We start from the raw sequence: 23,837 nt of genomic DNA, 5'->3' as shown, positions 1-23,837 counted from the left end.
CTGGTGGCTGCTCTGGGTTGGCTGCATGAGGGGATCCCTGAGGAACTGAGCTGGCTGGGGAGAAACATCTTCCTCAATGTTATCAAGATGGTGATCCATCGTGTTCTGGTGTGAAAAGGTCTCATACTTGACAGGTTTGTGGAGGGGGTAGTGATGTAGGAAAAAAATATTTACAAAGACCCCGTCCCTGGGAAGGGGAGAACCATGAATGGTGGATTTCCAAGTGTCTCTGTCTTCCAGCCTGCTCTTTGTGCCATAATGTATATGTTTAAACAATGGTGAGGGTCTCAAAAGGCTTTGAGAGCACAGCTACTTCTCATTTACAAATGACAAGCTGCCTGTTGTTTTCCAGTGGGCTTGGTAGGAGCTAAGGTATAGCAGAATATCTAAAGCCCACCTTTGCTTTAAACGGATGCATTTCTATCTGCAGGAGTAAGAATTATTTCACTTATCAGCATAGCTGGACAGTTATCTATTTCTTTCTGTTACCAAGGTACTTGTAACTCTCTTGCACTGTTTATCTACAGTTGAAATATGTTCTTTGAATCCTTGTATAAATAAAAAGGCTGGAGACAAATCTGTATTTACAGGGCAATTATTTCTTCTCCATTTAAGCTGAGCCTGGCATTTTCTTTCTTTTTCCCTTGTTAAGGCACAGATAAAGACCAGGTCAGGAGCCCTGAGGAATGAAACCATGTTTCAGCCACAAGTGTGTAATGGGCTGATGCCATTGTTGGCAGTAGGGATTTGCCTGCGTTCCTGTACAGTTCAGAGGAGCAGCTCCTGGGTTCTGTGGATGTGTGTTTGTGGGAACAAGGTGAGCCTGGCTTGAGTCATCAAAGCTAGGGTCCTAAATTGTCTCTTTGTCATCTAGAAGCACAGAAAGTCATGGCATAACAATATAAAAAATCCAAAATGCCCTTGGTATTTGTCATTACAAAGTGTTGTAGTAATTACAGACCATGGCTGTGCACCAGTGCAGCTCTTGGACGGGCTCACAGCAAGCAAAGCAGCGAGGGGGATGTTTCATCTCCAGCATGTGCTTGAGACTGAACTGGTGCAGCAGCAAGATTTGTGCTTCAGCTCTGTCCCCTTCCAGAAGTGGGTGAGTGCAGCTCTCAAGGTGACGTATTGGAAGCAGCTCATGAAATGTCTAAGAGAGACTTGGTAACTGAAAACTACTAAAAGTGTATCCTCCTGCCTGGAAGCAAATACCAGCTAAATTTAATAAACTGACTGATAACCTTGAGTGAGTAGGTATTTATTTAGGTTCCTCTTCTGCAGCTACAGCTATTGCACCATATGCATGTATTTCTATAAATAGAGACAAGTGAAAAAAGATAGGGCTTTTCCTTGGAGAAGTTTTGTGCACACCAGTTGCCTGCTTTGCCTCCTCAGTGTCTAATTATGATCTATGAAATAACAGCCTCTTACGGCTTGGTGTTTACTAAAGGTGTCTGAAAACATTTCTGCAGTTCATGTCACTGAACACTGCATGTTTGCAAATTCTCGGCTAAGAGCTTGCAGGAGGTGTAGGGTGTGGTACGAGCTCAGCTCCCACTCCCCTGCAGCCACACATCACTGCTCCCCGGGGCCTGGAAGGCTTCAAAGGCTCCCTCAACAGCCAAGTACATACTGGGAGCTCACCAAGACAGTAGGGCCAGGCATTTTGCAGGTGCATGGCAGGAGGACGGGAGACGGCCATTGTGACTGGGGCTATTGGCACCGTACCCCAGCTGGCAGTGCCACCAAGACCAGAAGTACCCCAGCAAAACCTGCACGGAGGCATCAGACTTTTCTAACGAGGGGCTTTGGCTCCTACCCTGCAGTTCGACCATCTTCTTCTTACGGAGGCAGCAACGGGCTTCACTGCCAGAAGATGGCACTTGTGTTTAACTTGTAAATTACTCCGTGTGTAGTGACAGTGACTGCTGCCCTGTTCTAACTCCTCCTCTGCACAGAGACACGCTGCAGGGCAGGCTGGTGAGAAGGGACCACCTTTCTGACAGGAATGACTATCCTTAAATCAGCTGCAGGCAGGTAGTGAATAAACATCCATTGCTTCAGAGAGAGGGAGCTTAGGTGCAGCCCCAGTGGCAATTGCTGGTGCTGAAGTGACAAGAATGGTGCTCTGAGATGGTGTCACCTCGGCAACACCTGGACCAGTGCTGGGATGAGCTGCAGGAACTGGTACACCAGCAACTCACAACTCACATTTGTTTGGCAAATCCCAGAGCAATCTGAGGGGCTGCTGCCATCCACACAGAGCAGTGGAGGGTTCATGGCGCAGCGAGTGTGATGCCATGCAAAATAAAGATCATGGTTTTGGCATGAACTGGAGTGTGCCCACAAAGCAGCAGCCTTGCAGACTGGGCCTTGCAGACTCTTTGCAAGGGCCCAAGAAAGCCCACTGATGAGTGCAGTGAAGAAGGATGAGCCCCTGTCAGAGGAAGGTAGGGCAGCAGCTGGCTCTTCTCCATAGTGTGGGGAATTGTGTGCCTGTCCCACACAGAAGTCCCTGGCAGTGATTGCAGAAAGGCTCCTTGCCTGCATGCCAGCATAGGGGCCTGGGAATAAGAGGTGTGCCATAGAAATGCTAAGTTGGGCAAGAGCTACTGCCAGGGAAGGTCCAAAATCTCTGGAAAGAGTGTCTGTGCAGGAATCCAGGAGCCCTCCTGTCCCACGCTGCTGGGGTGGGCAGCATCAGGGGTCTCCTGTTGAGCTTTCTCCTTTCCAGCCACAGGATCCCAGCCTGGACCACACCTCTTGAGACCCTGAGCCACATGCCCTGAGCACAGGAGGCAAGGGGGCAGATGAATAAGCCTACACGTGGGAGCTGAGGCACGTGCTGGTTAACAGGAGGAGACACCACGCTCTTGTGCTCTTGTGAGAGAGCCTTTGGCCCCAGAGCCAGCATCTCACTGACAGGCTGCTATTGACACAAATGATGGCAGGTGTGTGGCTGGTTGAGTTCTCCTTCCTTCATGGTCAAATAAAACCTCATCCTTGTACCTCCCTTCTAATTCCTTAAGGGGTGGCATTGCATTTCACACCAGCAGTCTGTGCTCTGTTGCTGCAACAGTTCAGGTTTCTTTTTGTGTCAGCAGCAAGTATCAGTCAAATGCTCCTGTTTTGCCTGAAAGCAAAGGGTTGAAGCATCTCGGCCTCCAGGAAGCAGCTGGCACCTGCGACCAGCCCTGCAGCACCTGCCCAGCACTGGCCAATGTGACCTTCACCTGGCTGGGCTTGGCCCTTCCCCACCCGTCCTGTGCAGTTCAAACCCATGTCAGCACTGTCTGGTGTAAGATACTCTCTACCCTGGCAGCACACCAGCAATTCTGCTGGAGTCCAGAAAGATTAGCACTAGGCTATTTGGCCAGCCTAGTAAATAATTTTCTGGGTACTCAAAAGATGCTTTTGTTCTGCTAAGGGGCACTGAGATGCTCTGGAGAACATTAGATCAATGACAATCACAACTGATGAGTGCAATGACCTTCCAATGCTGAGTTGGAAAGCCCACAAGGATGATGGAGCTCAACTCCTGGCCCTGCACAGAACATCCCCAAGAGTCACGCCATGTGCCTGAGAGTACTGTTCAAACACTTCTTGGACTCTCTCAGGCTTGGTGCTGTGCCCACTGCCCTGGGGAGCCTGTTCCAGTGCACAGCAACTCTCTGAGCGAAGAATCTTTTTCTAATATCCAAGCTAAACCTGTCCTGACACAACTTCAGCGTTATATCACCGCACCAACAGCACCGCCCGCAGCAGCATTCCCGCGCAGAAGACAGCAGGTTGGCAGCTGCTCTGCGAGTAGCGACCGTACAAATCCACCGGCTTTACAACTGAGCGGTGAGCTCTGAAAGTGCTTTGAGCTTTCCAAGCGCAGCTCCGGGGACGCAGCGGGCACTAGGACCCGCCTGGAGCCTCTGGCCCGAGCGGAGCGGATAAATACAGCAGAGCGGGGGGGCTGCGGGCGCTGCCAGCGCTGGGAGCTCCGCACCGCGGCCGGGGCCGGTGGGTGCCCCGAGTCCGCCGATGCCCCAGCTCTGCCGGGTCACGGCCTCGCTGCTCCTGGGCACGGCCAGGGCAGCGTGCGACGAGGAGCTGCTGGAGCGGGAGGGGGTCACCTTCTGCGTGAATGTCACCCGGCAGCAGCCCTTCCCCGGCCTGCGGCGCGTCCGCGGCATCCGCGTGCCCGTGTTCGATGACCCGGCCGAGGACCTGTACCGGCACTTCGAGCCCAGCGGAGCCGCCATCGAGGAGGCCGTGCGGGCCGGGGGCAGGTGCCTGGTGTACTGCAAGAACGGGCGCAGCCGCTCCGCTGCCATCTGCACGGCTTACCTGATGAGACACCGGCAGCTCCCGCTCAAGGACGCCTTTGAGGTAATGTGCCTACATCCAGATTCGTAGCTACAGCTGTTGCAGGGAAAAAATGCAACGCTTTTTATGAGTAATGATGATTTCTTGTAGAATTATTTTGGTGCTTTCACCTGCCCATCACCGGTTATAGAGATTCCACATTTGAATAAATGGTTCCCTGTAAGTTTTTTCATGCCCAGCTTAGTCTAATAAGCTTTCAGGGTGGGGTTTCTGGTATGAACACAAATACAAATAGGCTTTAAGCACAGGCAGTAAACATACAAAGCTGGTTGCCTGGTAGTGAACATTATCATTTGCACAGTCACGGTGACTGAACAGAGACATAAAGTGAGTGGGTGCAGGAGCTGTTACGCAGGGTCTGCACCTATGTGACAGCTCCACACAGCAAAGAAACATCCTGTTAGGCCTGCTGAATGCCTAGGGACCTGCTAGCTATCAGCCATAGCTACATTGCTATCAGCAATGACATGTCAGCTTTCCTGGGAAGCCAGTCCAATTTGAGCTCCATAGGTTTTTAGTCTTCACCCATTTGTATCACTTTAGATAGCAAATTTGCTTAGTTTAGACTGAGGTGTGCAGAGAGTGACCACGTTTCACACTATCACCTCAAACATCAGCAGTGTCACTGCACTTGCTGATAGACTTTCCCATTTCCAGCAAATCAACACCTCTGTGTCATGTCTTGCCCGTGAACCTGTTCTGTAACCCGGCCCATGAGCCAGCTCCTAGCAAGCGCAGAGTGAAGTCAGCTCACCAAAATAGCTGCTTGTTACTCTGTAGCCAAATCAAAACCAAAACAAATCTTATCAAAATTTTAAGTTCAACATTCATGACTCCCACATGTGCAGGATACCTTGTTTCTGCCATGTCTCTCATGTTCTCTAGGTTGTGAAAACTGCCAGACCGGTAGCAGAACCGAATGCAGGATTTTGGTCTCAGCTGCAGAGATATGAAGAAGATTTACAGATACCAAAGCAGTCTGTTCTGCTGAGCAAAGGACTTAAAAATAGCAGTGGGTGAAGATACTTTAAGGAAAGTGAAGTGACTTGCTACAGACTGTTTTTTAAAAAAGGAAAAAACTCACTTCCTAAATCATCTGTACATAAAACACCTTACCCCCATAACTGAGTTGATGGTTTATTAAATTCATTCCGAGCATTTCTGTTGGTAATGCATGGAAACAGGGCAGATAAGCAGGGAATAACAGCAGAAACAGAAAATGGTTGGAAGGACTGTAAACAAACCAGAGAAAGGCATGGAATCTTCAGCAGTTATTTTCCCCTGAATGACACTGAATATGGTAATGATTTACTGAACGAAGGAAGGAGCTGCCATACTGGGATTTTATTCCTGCTTTTGGATTAAACTTCCCAGTGATGCCATTAGAAGACATGATGCCAGACCAAGGAAGTTCTGAATTTCTCTCTCACCTACTGGATCATAATTCATGTTAATGAGCTTGCCCAACCTTTGGTGGGAAACTGACAGTGGCTGATGCTTTATCTCTGTGATTTTCCCTGTGTTCAACTAGACCAAAGTGCCTTCACAGATTACCTAAAAATCCAGAGGACAGAATATACAGATGATGGTAAGGAGTTCAGCTCTCCCCATGCAGGCTAAGTGCCTTTTCAGCTTTTGAAATTATTCTCTAAAACATCAAAGGGATGACTTTAAAAGCTGCGGATGATAGTGGAGGGAAGAAGATGACACTGACAATCTAGAAGTAGTCAGCACCCCTTTTAGCTTTACTAAGTCTAACAGTGCCCAGTTCATGCCTTAATGTGTCAGTTTACAAGTCAGCTGTTCCTGCATGCAAGCAACATGGCTAGATCATTTCTGCTGAGACTGCTTGCAGGTTGTCCTCTAAAATTATCAGTTGAGCATGAAACTTCCAGATTAGACTGCTATGCGTTTATCATTAGACATTCAAAACAGAGTTTTGTCAAACAGTATGAATACATTTGTAATTTAAAAGGGACAAGTTATGGAACCTGAGAACCTGCAGGGTGAAATTCCATTCCACCTTGCTGAAAGCATAAATGTGAAGTAAAGTTAGCTCACTGCCATCTGCCTAAGTGCTCACACAAGGTAAACATATGCTCCCAGCAGTGGAGTAGTTCAAGGCAGAAATTCTAATGATGGAACAATGACAAAAAATAAAACCACTGGGGAATTACATGAATTAGACAATTCAAATGCAGTAAAATTCCCAAAGTTAAAGATTGCTCAAAGTTATAGTAGTTATTTTAAAAGCTGAAACCATAGAAATAAAAAATTCAGACTATCATCTTCTTAGTTACCACAAGGCATTTTCGTACCAGATGTTTTTTCCACTCCCAGCTGTGTTTTGTTCATTCTGTATTGTTTATCTTCTGTACCTCCATTACAGCCAACAAGAAATTTGTTGCACATCTGCAAATTTGAAGGTGAGTGGCTGCTAGAATTTTTTTGTAGCTTTTATAAATGTTGACTATCACATATAATAAGAATTCCAGTATAACATAATATCTTTATTAGAGGATTCCACTTGTAAAAAAATCTGTTTCAGTCTGTGGAACAAAGTTTATTTCTTTTCAAAAGCATAAGCTGCTGAAAAAGAAGGAAGCTAAACATTAATGAAAACACAACACATTTCTAACTGTGAGGCATATGAACTTGCAGTCAGATACAGCTATCAGTTCCACATGTTTGAGTCAGCTGAAATAGAAACCATTGCTCTCGAGTGTCAGCATATACTGCGCTCTGGTTAAATTTTACCAGGCTTCTCAGCATGCAGAAAACCTTCATGCCACAGGATTTCACATCACGGCATCTTCTGCTTTTTATATTCCTATTTACGTTGAAAGCCATACCTCCTCCTGGTTCTGCTCCACATTAAGGCATAGGATTGCAATTTGGAACCAGAACAAAGAAGTAGTTTGCTTCCTTATTTGAGTTCATAACCCACTAACGCTACAGGTGACGCAGAATGGAAGCTCAGACGTACTCCTTGTTGCTTATGACCGTCTCAGAGTTCCTGGGGTACCTGTGTGGCTGAGAATCTGGCTGGGCTGCTGAATATGCATATTTGCTAGGACTGTAAATCAAGAAAAAAAACCACGAAATAGTAGGTATTAGACACACGCCCATGGCTGCAGATACTTAGAAGTTACTCAGTTAGCTTTGTATCTGTCCCACTGATAGCACGTTCTTCACAAGGGGACAGAAGTTAGAGGCCTCCTGTTCTCATTGTTCTGGTAGCTAAGGGGGGGAAATAGATGGGGTCCCTTATGGGCTGCACAGCCTGTCTCTCTCATACCCACAACCACACTCTGGCAGTGTGAAAGGTTCCTCCCAAATTTGCCCTAAACCAAGACAATTCCTAACTCACATGTGCTCTTCCTTGAAGCATTTCAGTCAAGACCCAAAAGCAGAAGCCCTCAACACCTTTGTACAAGCTGCAGATTTTAATACAGGAATCAAGATGACAAAGAAAGAAGACAGAAATATCTTCACCCAACCCCTTCAAATGTCATTCACCACGCTGAACTTCTATTTAATGTATTCAGTTCCACCTGATTTTCAGGACATTTCAGGACATTTGGTACTTTGTATCAAAGTAAGGTGAGCAAGATCTAAAGTCCAATGTGGTTGATGAAATATTACCATAAAACTGAAATGGTTTCAGATTAGCCAATGGAGTATCAGAGGAACACTCACTACGTTTTGATACAACTTTCCTAAGATTAAATACACCAACAGTGAATATGCTTCTTCCTTGCACATTATAATCCTCTCAAGCTTATCTAGTACAACCTCCAAGCTCTTTGAGTTCTGGTGGACACGGACCTCTGCTATTTATGCCTATTTCATCCCTCTCCTTCAAAAGGCCTTCTGTATGTGTCAAAATTTACCACTGAAACAAAAAATGCAGGGAAGGTTAAATACTGAGGCCAGAAATCTCACCTTCCCTGATCTGATGTGCAACAAGACATTCCCATAAAGAAAAAGAAAAAAAAAATCATTTCTAGTGATCAACTTCATGTGCTTTGGGAAATGCCTTTCCACTTTCTGCAAATTGAACAGTGTTTGAATATTTTACTCACAGTGGGTACTGCAGAGGAACTGGACTTTAATACATTATGGGGTTTTATATATTTTTCTTTTGTCAACAGTTTGATCTTCCACTGCACATTTTCACTGTCAGCAGCATCCAGAATTACCAAATACAAGTTAGAGGTGACTGCTGATTGTGATGCATCAAGCACCCTGTCTGGGAGGTACAGCTGGTACAGCATCCCCTGCCATCACCAGTCTGTAACATCCCATAGCACTGTCTGTAATTTATACATATTTATACCAGGGGGTGAGAGACAGAATAGTGCAGAGATAGAAAGTGGTATGTGATTGACAGCTACTACTTCATCTGACAAATCCACGATTACCTGTAATTCTGGTTTTCCTTCACTCTGCATGAACAGGTCAGCAAGATCCCACCAAGTATATAAAGGACAGATCCAGCCCAGCCTAAGTACAGAGCTTCTCCTAGTTCATACCTGAAACATGAAAGATTTTATGGAAACAACTTGTAACAGGAACACAAAGCCATGCAAACAAATTCTAATCTACGTAGAAATCAGCTAACTGAAAGGCACTTAAACAGTTAACAGAGAACAGATCTGGCTTTGTGTCTGCTCAGTAAAACTCTTATTTGTATACAGTTGCTCTGCCAAATTAGTGACAGTACAGGCTACTAAGCAACATACAGCAGTAATAAATAATTGTGTACGTATAACAAGTTGTTGATAATAAATAATAATGGCATACGTCCTGTGCAGTCCACAACACTTATTTTGGGTTTTATTGGCTGTGTCACTGAAATGATTCTGTGAAACTGAATGATTTAGACCTTACTGTCTGTATGCTGAGAAAAGGCTGACCACAGAAATCAGTTTTCTATGGACACAGCACTAGGTCACTTACGAGTAGCTGGTAGTAATAGGGCTAATTTTCAAAGTTAGATATCCTAAAGGTTATTCAGCATCCTCTGTGCTTGTATGGCCAAAAGGCATTTATGAATGTCCCAGGCTGAAAAAGAACAGTTCCCTATTTTGCAAAACTATACCTTTCAGGAAATCTCCTAGTCCAGTCTAAGAAATTAATTGATAATGAATTTGTCCCAAAGACTAGACACAACTGAGTCTGGAAAAGTCTGGCAGGAGTTTCATAAGAAGAGGAAAACAAATTTTTATGATCAGACAAAAACTGTATCCACAATCCACCTGTACATCTGTGGTCTGAGATATCCAATATAAGGACAAAATAAGTATCATAGACTGCATTGAAGGTACCATGGAACCAGAGATTTGTGTTTTCTTTCCACTTGGAAGCACAATTATTTAAAAGTGTCAAAGCTTCTGACTCTGTAATTCCTTGCTAACAGGAGGGTTTCAGAGGTTTGCACAAGTTCACAGCTCTCCATGTTCTCATCACACATGGGAGTCACAAGGTCTCCACTGGTTTAGGGATTTCCAAACATGGAACAGAGAGTCACTATCAAAAAAACCCATGAGCACAAACTGCACATTGCCTAGTGCCTGCAATCATTTCTGCTCACCAGTCACCTACAGACAAGGATGCTGTAGATGTCATACCAAAGAAAAGTATATAGGAGACATCTGCAGGAGAACTTAGTTTTCCTTCAGATCCGTAGGAGAAACTCCTCTAAGAATTAGCAGGGGTCAACTCCACTAATTTGCTGAAGTCAGACCAAAAAAATGCAATCTGAAGAAACAGATTTTCCAGCCTCTTAAGAGTAAAGATCAATACTGGCATGCAGTTGAATTTAAACCTGTCTCACAGACTCCATGTCAGCTTTACCAATGATCAAACCTAATTAATCAAGAACTTCTCAATGAATCAATAGCTTAAACATGAAGCTTAGATACAAAAATAAAAAAAAAAATTTCATTAGCTACTGAATGCAAACCATCTGGTAACTGATTAACAGGCACTGATGTTGGAGCCCCAAAGCTATAGCAGGTAACTATAAAACACACCAACTATCCAACTAACCGAAATTCCTTATCGACGGTTGTTTTAGTTCTCTAATGTATTTATTACCCTTCATATAGTTCTCTCAAGGGCATATAAAGCAACAAAAGGAACTGCACAAATACAATTTCTTTCTAAGCACTTCATTGAAAACACAGGGAAAACTGACAAACAAAAGTAATTGCTTAAAGTACTTTGATTTATCACAAAGCACTGCACCTCTGACTTCCCTGAACTGATTCCAGGGCGGGAAGTTACAAAACCCTTCAAATATGATCCTAGCAACTAAAGATTTATAGTTTACTGATCTGTGAATTATACACTTGGTAGAAGTATATTAGAGATGTCTCATATTCCACAGAAAATATGTGGAATATATTTTCTCCCTCTCTGAAGGAGAGGCCCAGTCACCTCTACCCTTTTTCCTCATTTCTAAACAGGACACCCAGATAAGGGTGACATAAGCTACCATTTCATTTTGACAACTGTTACTTTTATATCAGATGAAGAGTAAGGGCTTTTATACCTCGAAACTTGTTTGTGTGCAACTGCACTAGCTGATAATCCCACAGATTGCCTCTTATTAACTCATAAGGAAAACAAATGTCAAGCTGTTAATATATAGACATATATGTAAAACAGGCAGCAGATTTCTCTGCAGATCACTAGTACAAAGTTTGAGCTGCTTTGCATGCAATTTTCCATTGCATTACTTTATTCTAGATGGAACTTGAGTTTTGTACCCCTTTTGGTCTAAATGCCAAAGCAGACTAAAAATTTTACCTTTTATTCTTCATAGCATTGAGATAAACACTTAATTGAGTCTCTCAAGAAAATGCAAACACTGTACAAAACCCCCTCAGATGCAACGTTGGTATTCCTTACACATTCACTAGCCCTTCCAGAAAAGAACTCTCCTCCCTCCCCACCAACATCTCTGAGGTGGAAAGATTCCCTGAATACAATTTTTCCCTCCTGTAGGACTAGATAATGGGATCCATCCAGGTTCTGAAACTCTGGAGCAGCTGAGGTTAGTGCAGCTCTCTAAAACACTATGGAGTTTGGTATGTCAGATACGTTAACTTACTTGGTTCCAGCGTAGTATTGGTTAAAAAACTGAGCAGTAATCATTGCAGCATACCAAGAAATAGCCACCATGGAGCAGAGACCTACCAGAAAAAGTTCAAAAAGCACACAGGTGAATGATTCATTTAATGGCTGTAACAGATTTAAACCAAGAACAAGTTTATTTCATTTACAAAGTATCAATAGTGCTCTCATTTCAGCCTTGATATTACCTCCTAAAATAAAAAGAAATCCTCCTGTGACAGCAAACTTCATTTTTCCATCTTCATCACTCAACCCAATGTTTGTGCACTTCATACCGAGCAGTGTGAGAACTGCAGCTAAGAATCCCAAAAGGATGGAAGAAATCATCAGGGCACGGCATGCCTGAACGTGAGCTAAGACAGAAAAACAGAAAACAAATCAGGATCTATACAAAAATTACATTAATCTTGTGCTGAAAAAAATAAAAGTGATTAGAGGAAGTGACAAAACTAACAGGTGCAGCAATGAGTAAATCTTGCCCAACTGTCATAAGGTTCAGAGAAGCCCCGAAACCCTAGTGTCAAGTCAAACAGATTTGAGAGTTGAACAATGCCTACACTTTATAAGCTCAGTAAATCCTCTCGTGTTTTTTGTAAATCCTGAAAAACTACAGCAAGCCACTCATCCCTTACATTCCTGTGAAAATGCCTAGTGATATACATGGTCATTTGCAGGAGCAGGAAAAAGTCTTCTGTTCACAAGCCCTTCTGAATTCCTGACACGTGTACAGCTGAGTGCACAGGACACATCTGAAATCCAGGTCATAGTGAAGGTGTGCAAGGCTCTGGCACTACCGAGGAACTGGAGAAAGGTGCCAGCTTTGCTTCTTGCAGGGAGAGATAGGAAAGAATAATGCTCAAGTTAGCAGTGCACTTCAAACTCAGTGTAATAAACAGGAGGTGAGTGCATCTGAGAGCTGCCACACTCCTCCCTAAGACATTCTCCTGTGGAGAGGTTGCAGCTGCTGTGGGCATGTTAGGGAATCTGATATGCTGGCAATTCTGCATCCTTTAAACTACTTGTCTTCATATCTAGGTATCAATTGCACAAGAAACAGGACTAGATTATGAATCAGCTTAAGAGAGAAGCTCAAATGGGGACTTTGGGCTCCTTTAAAATGGCACCCTTTATTTGGCAGGCTCCAGGTCAAATGGAATTTGAGATAAACATGTCAAATTTTCACAATCTGGTAGGGTCATGTGGAGGCCCTCGAGCCTACCAGGGAAACTTCTAGGTTACTGCCCTGGATAAGCCTACCATAGGCTCTGAGAATGCCTGAATCTGAAGTGAGACAAAGTGGCTTCCCTCGTGGTGCCCTGCAGCACTATGTTAATCCACCTCAGTTCCCCCATTGCCCTTTGCCCTGCCCTTGGACCACCCCCATGCCCACAGACCATTGGCCCCTGACCCCATACTTAACCCGGGACACTGCAGTGATTTGGGTCTTTTGTTCCTGGACTCCTTTGGCGTGATTTTGCAATAAACCTTGCTGGAACTCTATCTTGGAACTCTGGAACCTTCTCATCTTTCTTTGCTGACCTATCTGTGGTGTAACTGAATCCAGTGACTGTACCTACCGGAGCGGCTTTCTCAGAAGACGCCCTAGGAGAGGTAGCACAGCCACCATGCAATTCCACGCTGCTATGGGGTCACAGCTGTTAACTTCATTGACTTGATTATCTTTAAGTTCTTTTCCAACCTAAATGATTCTATGACTCTACTCATAAGTGTGAAGGGTCAGACCTGATTCCAACTGGACACTCACATCACTGATGCCAGCACTCAAGTTCATGCTCCCTGACCACCCCCACGTCCTCCACGATACCCTGCTCTCTAATTCTGTAGTGGAGGGAGATGTAGCTCTCCAAACAAAAATCACACAGAGACAGGAGGCAAAGTAATACACTCCAACTCAGCCTAATATGGCTTAAGAGTACTGGTCCTACAAGCTTAAGAGTTACCAAAGATAGCAATAGGCGCTCATGAGATAAATATATAGAATTAGAGGCTAAAATAATTTGAGGAGTTAATTCTTTGTTAAGCACTAATTTCACAATTTTTGTGGAAAAAAATGAAGACAGTAGTAAAAGTGGAAAGACCCCTCAAAACACCACTAACAGTTCAAGGTTTTTGCCTGCGGAAGACACTATTAAGGTAAGTACTCAACAACACTGCTTTCAGGTTAGGGATCTTACACCATAGCAATCACCCAGCGGGGTCCAACACATCACGTTTCAGGTCCTGGGGACTCCTGCAGTGTTGGATGGGACTCCCCATATCTTTCCAGGACACACAAGCATACCCTTGCTTGCAATCCAATGAGAAAGGGATTCATACAACTGTACCACAAAACCATAACCTCAACAGCCTTAACTTAGTTCACACTTAGTTAACTTAACCTTAGTTCACAATTCAGAAAACTCAATTTTTTATTTTAAACTTAGCTTATTTAACAAGATACAAAGTTAGTTCATTTTATTAGTCCACACCAATTGTAAGAAATTGTCCCCTAATCCTGTCAAACTAGTTGTATCAAATGTTTGACTTAGCTGTGACTAGACTAGACAGCTACTATATGGAGTAGCCAGTCATGGTCTCAGTCCTGTGCAATATTGCATTTAAAAAGCTCCTCACTTCAAATATTTGTCCTTTAGACTAATGGATTTTCATGAACTCAAAAGCATTAAATTGGTTTAAAAGAACCTAGTCTGACCTTTCCCATACATAAAGCAAAACCCAGAAGTACACCCCACAGATTGGTTGCCAATAAGGAAACTTTCATGGAAAATCTTCATTGTCCTTTTGATGAGAGGTAACAAAGACACCTTTGTTTTTTCTATTTGCCCTCCCTCCAGACCCTGGCATTGCCGCAGCAGTTTCGGCTGAGTTTCTAAATAGAAATTTGAAACACGCCTAAACCGACCATGGTAAATTTTAATCTGCCTTGGTAAGTGCATGTCTGCAAGTGCTATGGATGTTTCTCAGAGGTCCCACTGTCTGCTGAGCCCTTGTTATCACCAAATCCATTTTCTTCCTCTTTGCTGCTTTACCCAGCTGTCCTTTCAACTGTTACTACCATCCAGTGTCTTCTGACTTTTCTTTTTCAGCTTTCCTTTGTAAAAATGTTTTATCTTCACAGTCTTACAAGCTGTTTTCCCTTCCCCTTCCCCCTGCCTTTACCCCTCAACTATACTGCCATCTTCTCAACTGCAGGACTGATCTCTTCAATAGATCAAACTTAATCTTTTCAAATTCACTTCAGAGCCTGTGCCAGTCATTTACTTTCTGGCCCCACTTTTCTCCTTCCTGACTCCATGATGTGATCTGTAGCTCTCAGGAGCCCTGCTGTTGCTTGTCTTCTGATTAATTTGCTTTAACACTCGTGATGCTCTTTTCTGACCCACACCAGGTTCTTTCAAAACCACTTTTTTTCTCCAGATGCTGATCTCCTGCGGGCTCAAATCTGCTCTCAGAGACAACACCTCAAGTAAACACATCAGTGACAAGATGCTGCCTGGAGTCAGTGGCAGTAAGTTACAAACCAGCCCTTGGAGTGGCTTTTACAAGAACCAAATAAAATCACAGAATCATTAAGGCTGGCAAACATCTTTCAGATCATCAAGTCCGGCTACTAACCCAGCAGTGCTGGTGTACACTGCCATAAGTGCTCTGTGGAAGATAATGTCCTATGAAAGGATCCTGCTATTACTGAGGCTAAGATGTTTGGATTGGGTTATGTTCCTCTTCTTACACACACACACACACACACACACACACACACACACATGCACACACTCTCTCTCTCTCTCTCTCTCTCTCTCTCTCTCTAAAATCAATTGTTAGAGAAGACTGAAAGACTAAAAGAATGGATTATTCTCTAAATACTGGACACAGTTTCAGAGAATTGCTCTGCGGGTGTTAGAGCTGGTCAACAACAAGCCTTTACTTCAGACTGAGGGAGAAAGTGAATTTAACACTTCATTCCCACTAATCCTATGTTATACATTCTTCAGATTAGGAGTATCCTCCTACCTATTTACTTTAGCCACCTCCTAGGGCAGATTCAGCCAGAAGGAAAGCACTTTTATTCCAAATAAGTATCTACATACTGAATTATTCAAAATTAACAATAAATAGCTTTACTCTCTATAAACATGCTTACTATCCACAGAATATTGTCTAGTTGGGCATTTGAGGACAACCACAATTATGATGAAGGCTGATACAGAGGACAGGGGCCAGCAGATCTAAATTTCTTGATATTTAAAACCACATCCAAATAGACCTTAGTTTAGAAACCCTGACAGTAGCTAGTATTAGTTAACAAGCCTAATCATACATTAATTTATAGCATATACTCCTTCTATAGCTTATCATATGCATAACATATAATCATGTATTTCTTGGATTATCTACAATTTTCAGTCTCAACTCACAAAAACCACTACCACTTCTCAGCTAAAAACAGTATTTCCTATTACATGAAAAAACTCCAGGTACAGTACATTAGCTACGAAGTATTGCAAACAAAGGTCTATACAATAATTCCAAATAAATAAATAGTTAACAAATGTCTCCTACTAAGACATCCCATGAGATGCTAGGGAAGAGATTACAACCCACTTTAAATGCCTGTTAAACACTTGATCAACCAACTTCGTTTACCTTATTTTATAGCCTTTCCTAACATGCTTGACACATTCTGCTGCTTGAGAGATTTTTATTACTTCAGCCCACAAAGTCATTCTTGGCCAGTTATTTTTCAGTATTACCAGATTACCAAAACAAAAACCTTACTAGTTTTGCCAATAAGTTTTTAAGCAATATAAACAAGGCTGCACGAAGTCACCTACCAGGCAGTGCAAGCATAGAGTCAAAATCCCTGCAGTTGGATATTCCAGTGCTGTCTTCTGCACAGCTCTTCCACAGGTTTTCATACAACGTAGATGTTGTGATCACAGAACCGTGTAAACTGGAGACTTTCCAGTAATTATTTGGCAAAGTAGCTCCAATAACTGCCAAGCCACCCAAGCACAAAAGAAAGCCAACAATTTCCAGTGCAGCAGTCATGCTTGTGAGCAGTAACAGTTAAATATCCTTATAATTAGATTACAATCAAGTGAAGCCTTTCAGAAGCCTCCTTGCTGTTTTATCTCTGGGTTTCACTCCAAAATGAGTCTACCTTTGCTCTTTGCTCTTTCCCCATAGATAACGCTTATGGGGCATGACAATAAGGAGTAGGAGCAGTTAATGATAAAGATATTAATGTGTAAAAAAATGACAATATTAATTCTTTTTCTAATAGGAAGTGAAAAACGAACCTATTCTTTTTCTCAGCCTAGAAAGCTCAGTCAGTATTTCTATAAAACAGCTTTTAAGAGTGGTAATATAGGCATATATTTTATTTCTGTGTCTTTTCTGAAGTTGACTAGATTTTAGTTGTCTTAGATAGTCAACAAATTGCTTGTAATTTTATTATTGCTGTCAAATAAAAAAGCTTTGGTGTAATATTTTCTTGAGGATTCAAACATAAAACAGCTTGAGAACAGAAGCTTTATACTTCTGTTAGAAAATTTAGCACAGTTTTTGGAGTTTTGATCATAAGTAATCCACAACAACTGTACAGCCAGCTTCTTTCACAAAGGTTAAGTTTATGGATGAGTGGTTTCCATTAATATTTTACTGCTTATTGATCTATAGTTAAACATATTCAGTCTTAAAAACAGTTCCACTTACACTGTACAATCACACAATATATTAAAATAAAAGGAAATGAAGGAGCTTGTGTGACAGACCTGTCTCAAAACGAATAAAATAACAAAGAAAAACAGCTATAAGAAAAATAATGCGTATCAGCAAACTGCGTCTGTTTCTTAGAATACCTTAGGGTTAAAAATAAAAAAAGCTATTCTAGGCAAAGCATATGTTAAACTCAGTTTAGTTGCTTCAGCTCTTGGCTAGACAGAATCGTAGACTCAATTCACATTACCCATTCATGTTAATACTTTAAGCTACTTGTGGATCCAAACGGGGTTAAACATCTCTTGCAGATAACCTCCTCTTATCTCCCGGAAATGGAGTCAGAGTCTCTTCATAAAATAATTCTGCTATGATGCAACATAGTAACAGATCCACAGCATTTATGTAAACACGACCAGAAGGATTAGCCTTTGAGAGATCCATAACTTGTCCCTAACAGATATTTGTTGTTTTTCATCAAAATCCACTGGTCACTTTGAGCTGATTCTGTTGGTTGGTAGGTTCAGCTGCCAGAGGGTATTACAGTGCCACTATGACATTTTGGCTCCCATGGCAGTCAAGAGGATTGCCATTGATTTAAGCAAGACCAGATTTGGCAGTGTGATCCTGTACAGCTCTAAACTTGTGATCTTTTAAGGAAACCAGATAGTGTGTGGTAAGAATTGATCTCAGGCAACTGTTACAGAATTCCTTCTTTCTGCTTAGTCACTGCAACTTGAAAAATGATGGCACAGTAAAATGAACACCCTGTACTAGTATCCTGGAGTATTTGCATTTAATTAAAAGCCCTTCAAAACTTTCCAGCTAATTTACCCATACACTGGTGCTATGCTGGTGATCTCAGCAATCACTTCTGCTGGCAGCACTTTCAAAGATGAGATAGTTGGGACCTTGAATCAAATGTCCCCAGCTGTTATACTGCTGCCAAGGATAGAAATAAAAATGATGAGTATAATTTTTTAAAAATCTCTTCCTAGTTAAGAAATTTATTTCAAAAGGCAGTCATAAAGCACACATATAAACAGGAAAGATTAAACTGAAGACCTGAAGTGCATGAGTTTTCCTCTACAGCACAAGGCATTTTAATAATTCCCTTCAGGAAATCACTTTCCAATGTGTTAAAGAACATGAGACTGTTCACTAAATTTTGTAAACCGTGGCTTGTCAAGCAATGGGAATAACAGCCAGTACTGCTTTGCAAGAGGCTCTGCAACAGCAGGGCTTAAGAGCTGGTGTCGACAGCTTCACATCAGCACCTTCCACAGGGTGGGAGCTTTCCTTTGGGCTTGCTCTAACCCAGTCAGTTGAATCAAATGGCATCACTGTTGGCCCCATCTTATCACTCTAATTTCCAGAAACTTAAGGCATCCTGGTATCCACACAGAGGAGGCCCTGGAGAGGAGCAGAATGGGTACCAGGATGATGTGAAAAGCTGATATTGCCTCTGATGCAGTGAGCAACATTTTTAAAATCCTCGGAAGCATATGATTAGCCTCCTTTTGAGGCTACAAACTCTGGCCTCGTTACAGGATGCTGATACTTATTCTTAAAGTGGGTTACAGGATGCTGATACTTATTCTTAAAGTGGCATCCTCATTATGAAGGCAGATGAGGCCACCAAAGTGGGGGCCCTGCGGAAGAACCATGAATATGCTGAATCCTGAGATTTAAACTCTCACCCTTTAGATATCTGCCTTACATCTCTGACTCCAGGGAAGTCCACATCTGTGTCAAGAAAAACAAGGTTCATAGTCTGTGACACGTGATATTTTTAAGGTTTAAGCACTGCACGTTCAGAATAAATCTGCTGGAGGAGTCCAGACAAATAGCAATGACAGCAATCAGGAACCCATAAAGCACGGAAGACTTGAAGAAATTATGTTAACATCACTCATAAAAGTGACTGCACAAAACTGAAAGCTGTAAAAGAATAAATGCAAGGCTCTGTTTAAGACAGAAAGCTTAACAAAATACCATTTTCAAAGGCTACAGTATTACTGGTTCTATACTCAGTTTGCTGAGGAAAGAACTTCAGTGCCAGTCCTTCCCAGTCCTTTACCATAAAGATAATGTTTACAGAAATATATTTTTAAAATCCAGAATGATTTAAACAAATACTTTCCAGCCCCTACTGAGACATTTCTCCCCTTTCTAGCTGCAGATAAACTACCCTGCTAGCATAGTTGGCCCTAGAAAACACAGAAGCATCCATTGCACAGATGTATTTTAGTCTAAGCTTACTACCTCTGAGAAACTCCAGAAAAAATACCCAGGTACACAGGTTTAGCACAGAGTATCAAACCAGTTCTGTAATATCTAATAATTCCTGTTTCACACCAAGGCACAAACACATACCAGTGCTCATGGAACTATGATCTGCTTGTATTGAAGAACTAGGCTGAGTGAAAATACACTATTTCTTCCAAAACTATTTAAAAGAAAAAATCTCAGATTTGCTGTATATCACCCATACCTCTATGTCAACACACCAGAGAGGGCAGCAAAGCCACAGCAGTGACTGAGCTGAACTGCAGGGAAACATGGTCACAGCACTTGGGTTTCATGGAGGCCCTTTAACCTGTCTGCAACCACTACAGGATTTGGCCATACTGGACCCTCTGGGACAACTGCACTCTGTGCCCCACAGCCTGCTAACATGCTGTCCAGAAAGAAGGAACAAAACCCCATCCTTGGATTTTATAAACATATGCCAGGACCACTTACGGTCTGAACTCAGCATGTAGAGGAATCTCTTGCACTGTTTTGATCCAACAGCAGTTGCTGCACATTCCATCCAGAGACCTTCAGAAACCCAGTCTGCAGTAACCAGCTCTGTCTTAGTGTCCAAAACTTGCCATCTGCTGGACACAGTAGTAACAAGTAATGTGGTGAATCCTGCTAAAGCCAGCAGCAATGCACAGATCTGTAGACAGGATGATGCCATTGCGACTGAAGTTTTCTTCCAAGAGGTTTCCCAAAATTTCTTGTATCAGAAACCTGTTGAAACAGTACATGCACACACAGTGTATGGAGTTACCTTTGCACAAGCCTGGCCTTTGCAAAAACATAAAAAAATGCCTACCTACAAAATAATGTATCACAAGGGAACTGTAGAGCTGGAATCTAAGTCCCATTAAGTAACTGGAATAATCAAATATTTTGTACACTATTTTCTTAGGAAAACTTTTATTATTGTACACATTTACCACAAAAAAAATGCAAGCAGAGCAAAATTACAGAACACAGCCAAAGAATTCTCTAATTTTAATTTGCAATGTTTCATCCATTTGTTACTTGTTTGCTAAATCAAAATTAATTTTAAAATGAAAACTATCAAATGCTTTAGTATATTATTCATCTCCCAATTACAATATCTACCAATACAAATTTAGAGCAAGATAAATTGTGATACTCACGTTTATGGTATGTTTCCTCTACCTTCCTGTGAGATACTAGTGTCAGCACTTTGTGAGGACTGATTCGATCACCCAAGTGGAAATTTTCTACTCTTTAGGACCTTTGTCCCATTCTAAAAACCAAGGACCCATGGCCAAAGCTCTGTCTAACTGTTGCACAAAGATCTGGCATGGCTTTTCACTATAGCAGTGTGTCAGTGAAAGGCAAAATTTACCAGAACCTTATGGTAAATTAGTACCAAATATACTCAGATTAATCTGGCATATAATTTTCTTTGTCAGGGCCACCATCAGAGTGTAAAGCACTGCAGAAAAATTACTACAACTTCCACAATGACTGTTTAACCTGGTATTTGTTATGCATTTGTTTTAGGGTGCATCCTAAAGAAATATGCAGCTGGACACCTGTGCAGTGGATGACATTACAAACCAAACTGTGACTGCAGCCATGGCCCGAGGCAGGACAGACATCCTGGGCTCATGGCTGAAGGAGGTCTGGCAGCCTGGGACAGCTCTGCAGCCACTTCGCTGCTGCAGTTCCTCCTCTCTTTGCCTTCCTCTGTCTCAAGGAGCCACCCTCAGTCACCTCTTCCTAACCCTGTTGCTACTGCACAAACCCCATAGGACTGTCCAGATAACACTTTATTCCAACAGCACATCCATCCCTTTCCAACCCATTCCATGGACACCCTACCCAACAGGACCAGCTGGCACACAGTGTCATGTTTATAAGTTTGAGGTGCTGGCACATCTGATAGTAAATATACGTTGCAACTGTCCAAAGGAGAATGACAATAAACCAAACACGAATACACAAGTCCAGGGCATCATCCCCTCACAAAGTACACAAGTAGGCTATATGCAAGTAAGAGCTGTAATTTGATGAAAACAAACCCTTGGGGAGCAAAAAAGATCACTGTAATATTAAAAACAGCACAGCCAAAATGTACGTGGTTTGAATGCAGCGCAGGAAGGGTTAGCAAAGAAAAATATTGAAGTCACTTAAATAAACAAAGTGTCCCTGATAAGATCTTTGGAAGCAAAAATGAGTGGTAAAACTGACTAAAAGGGAAAGTTAAAACCTTCTTTTACTTCTTTTTCATTTTGTTATGTAGAAAAACAGAGAAAGAGCATTGATTACAACACTGGTTTCATTTCTATATATACGTTTCTAACATCAGCAATATCTGTCTTTGAACCTATGAATCACTTCTTAGTTCAGGCAAATTCTGAGGCTGACCCATGGCCACTAGCGCAACCAGAAAGAGATAAAATGCAAATTCAAATAAACCACAGCTCACAGAGGTTTTCTCTGGTCAGAGTCTGACCTTGGGGTGAGAAGGCAAACTCTTTTCAATACTAGATGGAGAGGGGGAAAGGAAAGAAAACAAAAAAAAAGAGGAACAATGGTAATTAATTTCCTTCCACTTCCAAAGAATATGACTTTTTAACTTTGCTCCTGAAGTTGACATAACATCTTAATAACCTAATCAGTCTTACAGCCACTTGAAATGACAATATGCAGATCACCCTCAGCTTGCTATTAATTTTGCCTTCACACAATGAATTACAAAATATTTTGGGTTGGAAGGAGCCACACGGATGCCAGCCTCCCACTAAAGCAGAGTTTCGGTGTTACGTCAGGTCACCTAAGCCTTATCCAGTCACAACAGTGCAGTCTCCAGAGCTGGAATTTGCACTACACTCTCTTGTGGAGCATGTTCCTCACACCCATGTGGAACATTTCCTGCTGCGATATGTGACTGCTGCCTCTTGTCCTCCACGCGCACCCTTGAGATAAACCACTGTTTATTCTTCTGCTGGATTTTGGCAGCTCTGCACTCTGTCTGGCAGCCCAGGCGTGACTGGCATCGTGTAGGCAGCTTTGCTGTCCCATGAGTATCTCCACAGCAAAACAGGGAACCAGGAAGGTGCATGCAACCAGGAAGCTACTTTCAAAGCAAACACCTGTTTTCTTCACCCATTTAATTTCAGGAGGCTGGCAGTGTGTACAACAGAGCTTTGCTGGCATGGAGATGATGCTGGGAAGAGCAGCACAGTGCCAGAGAGCAGGAGCCCCAACCAGCAGCGAGGAGACATCAGGGCAACTGAGGCACCTGCCCAGGTGTGTGGGTAACTACAGAATCACAGAACCACCAAGGTTGGAAGAGACCTTTCAGATCATCCAGTCCAACTGTCCACCCAGCACTGCTACTGTACCCCTAAGCCACTAGACCACATCACCCAGCACCAGGCCTTTTGAGCACCTCCACCACTTCCCTGGCAATCTGTTCTGATGCCTGACCTCCCGAACAGGGAAAAAGATGTTTCTAATATTTAATCTGATTCTCCCACCTCAGCTTAAAGCCATTTCCTCTGGTCCTCTCACTGAGACAGGGCAGAAGAGACTGGCCCCATCTCTATTACAGCCTCCTGCCAGGGAGCTGTGCAGAGCAAGGGGGTCCCTCCTGAGCTCCTGGAGACTAAACAACCCTGCCTGCCTCAGCCACTCCTCTAAGACAAGTTTTCTAAACTTCTCACAAGCATTGGTGCCCTTCGCTGGACACACTCCAGCACCTCAATGTCCTTTTCCAAGTGAGGGGCCCAAACCTGCATGCAGAACTTGAGGTGTGGCTTCACCCATGCGGAATACAGGAGATGATCACTTCCCTGATCCTGCTGGGTAAACTATTCTTGATACAGATATAGGCAAGAGCCTAGGAGTTGTGGGGTGGGAATCTGGTCATCCAGCAGCCCTTTGCTGGAGCAGCCTGGGTGAGATGATGTGACGTGACGTGAGGTGTGGCGGGGCAGGGTAGAGGAGCCTAGGGAGGGAAGGTGCTGAGGTGTGGCAAGGTGATGTGGAACCACACACAGAGCAAGGCAATGCTGAGGTAGCAGCTCCAGCCTCCACCTTGCCTGCTGTGCTGCTTCAGGTTAGGAAGAAACAGGCTCTGCCTGGTCCATAAGTCTTCTAGAGAACAGTACAATAAATCAGACCTCCAGAGAGACCTTGATAAATCAGAGGGCTGGACAATCACCAACTGTGTGAACTTCCAAAAGGGAAAGTGCTGGATTCTGCACCTGGGATGGAGAACCCCAATGTACCTACAAACTGGGGAACAGGACACTGGAAAG

At 43.0% G+C, this 23,837-nt stretch overlaps 2 protein-coding genes across 2 annotated transcripts; one reads left to right on the top strand and one right to left on the bottom strand.

The window, feature by feature from the left end:
* The first annotated feature begins 3,993 nt into the window (after positions 1–3,993).
* Positions 3,994–5,400, top strand: DUSP28 (dual specificity phosphatase 28). Its single transcript, XM_062498810.1, has 2 exons — positions 3,994–4,383; positions 5,266–5,400. The coding sequence occupies exons 1-2, from the start codon at positions 4,036–4,038 to the stop codon at positions 5,398–5,400; spliced, it is 483 nt and encodes a 160-aa protein (XP_062354794.1). The 5' UTR covers positions 3,994–4,035.
* Positions 5,401–7,356: 1,956 nt separating this feature from the next.
* Positions 7,357–20,227, bottom strand: LOC134047842 (claudin-19-like). Its single transcript, XM_062499294.1, has 5 exons — positions 20,008–20,227; positions 11,712–11,876; positions 11,501–11,582; positions 8,805–8,915; positions 7,357–7,456 (listed from the first exon to the last, which is right to left on the bottom strand). Exons 1-5 carry the CDS (start codon positions 20,225–20,227, stop codon positions 7,357–7,359), a joined length of 678 nt encoding a protein of 225 aa, XP_062355278.1.
* Between the last annotated feature and the right edge of the window lie 3,610 nt (positions 20,228–23,837).

The sequence above is a fragment of the Cinclus cinclus genome, chromosome 10 (genome assembly GCF_963662255.1).
Source record: "Cinclus cinclus chromosome 10, bCinCin1.1, whole genome shotgun sequence".
NCBI classification, from domain to species: domain Eukaryota; kingdom Metazoa; phylum Chordata; class Aves; order Passeriformes; family Cinclidae; genus Cinclus; species Cinclus cinclus.
Note: the sequence above shows the minus strand (reverse complement) of the source record. Positions and strands in the feature narration are given on the sequence as shown.

What these genes read in the sequence shown, in the direction of transcription:
- DUSP28 (XM_062498810.1), top strand. Translation starts at nt 4,036, where the DNA reads ATGCCCCAGCTCTGCCGGGTCACGGCCTCGCTGCTCCTGGGCACGGCC. An exon ending in CGCTCAAGGACGCCTTTGAG is followed by an intron (nt 4,384 to 5,265) that starts GTAATGTGCCTA and finishes CATGTTCTCTAG; the next exon opens with GTTGTGAAAACTGCCAGACC.
- LOC134047842 (XM_062499294.1), bottom strand. Translation starts at nt 20,227, where the DNA reads ATGGCATCATCCTGTCTACAGATCTGTGCATTGCTGCTGGCTTTAGCA. An exon ending in CTACATGCTGAGTTCAGACC is followed by an intron (nt 11,877 to 20,007) that starts GTAAGTGGTCCT and finishes TTTCTGTCTTAG; the next exon opens with CTCACGTTCAGGCATGCCGT. An exon ending in CAATACTACGCTGGAACCAA is followed by an intron (nt 8,916 to 11,500) that starts GTAAGTTAACGT and finishes TTCATGTTTCAG; the next exon opens with GTATGAACTAGGAGAAGCTC.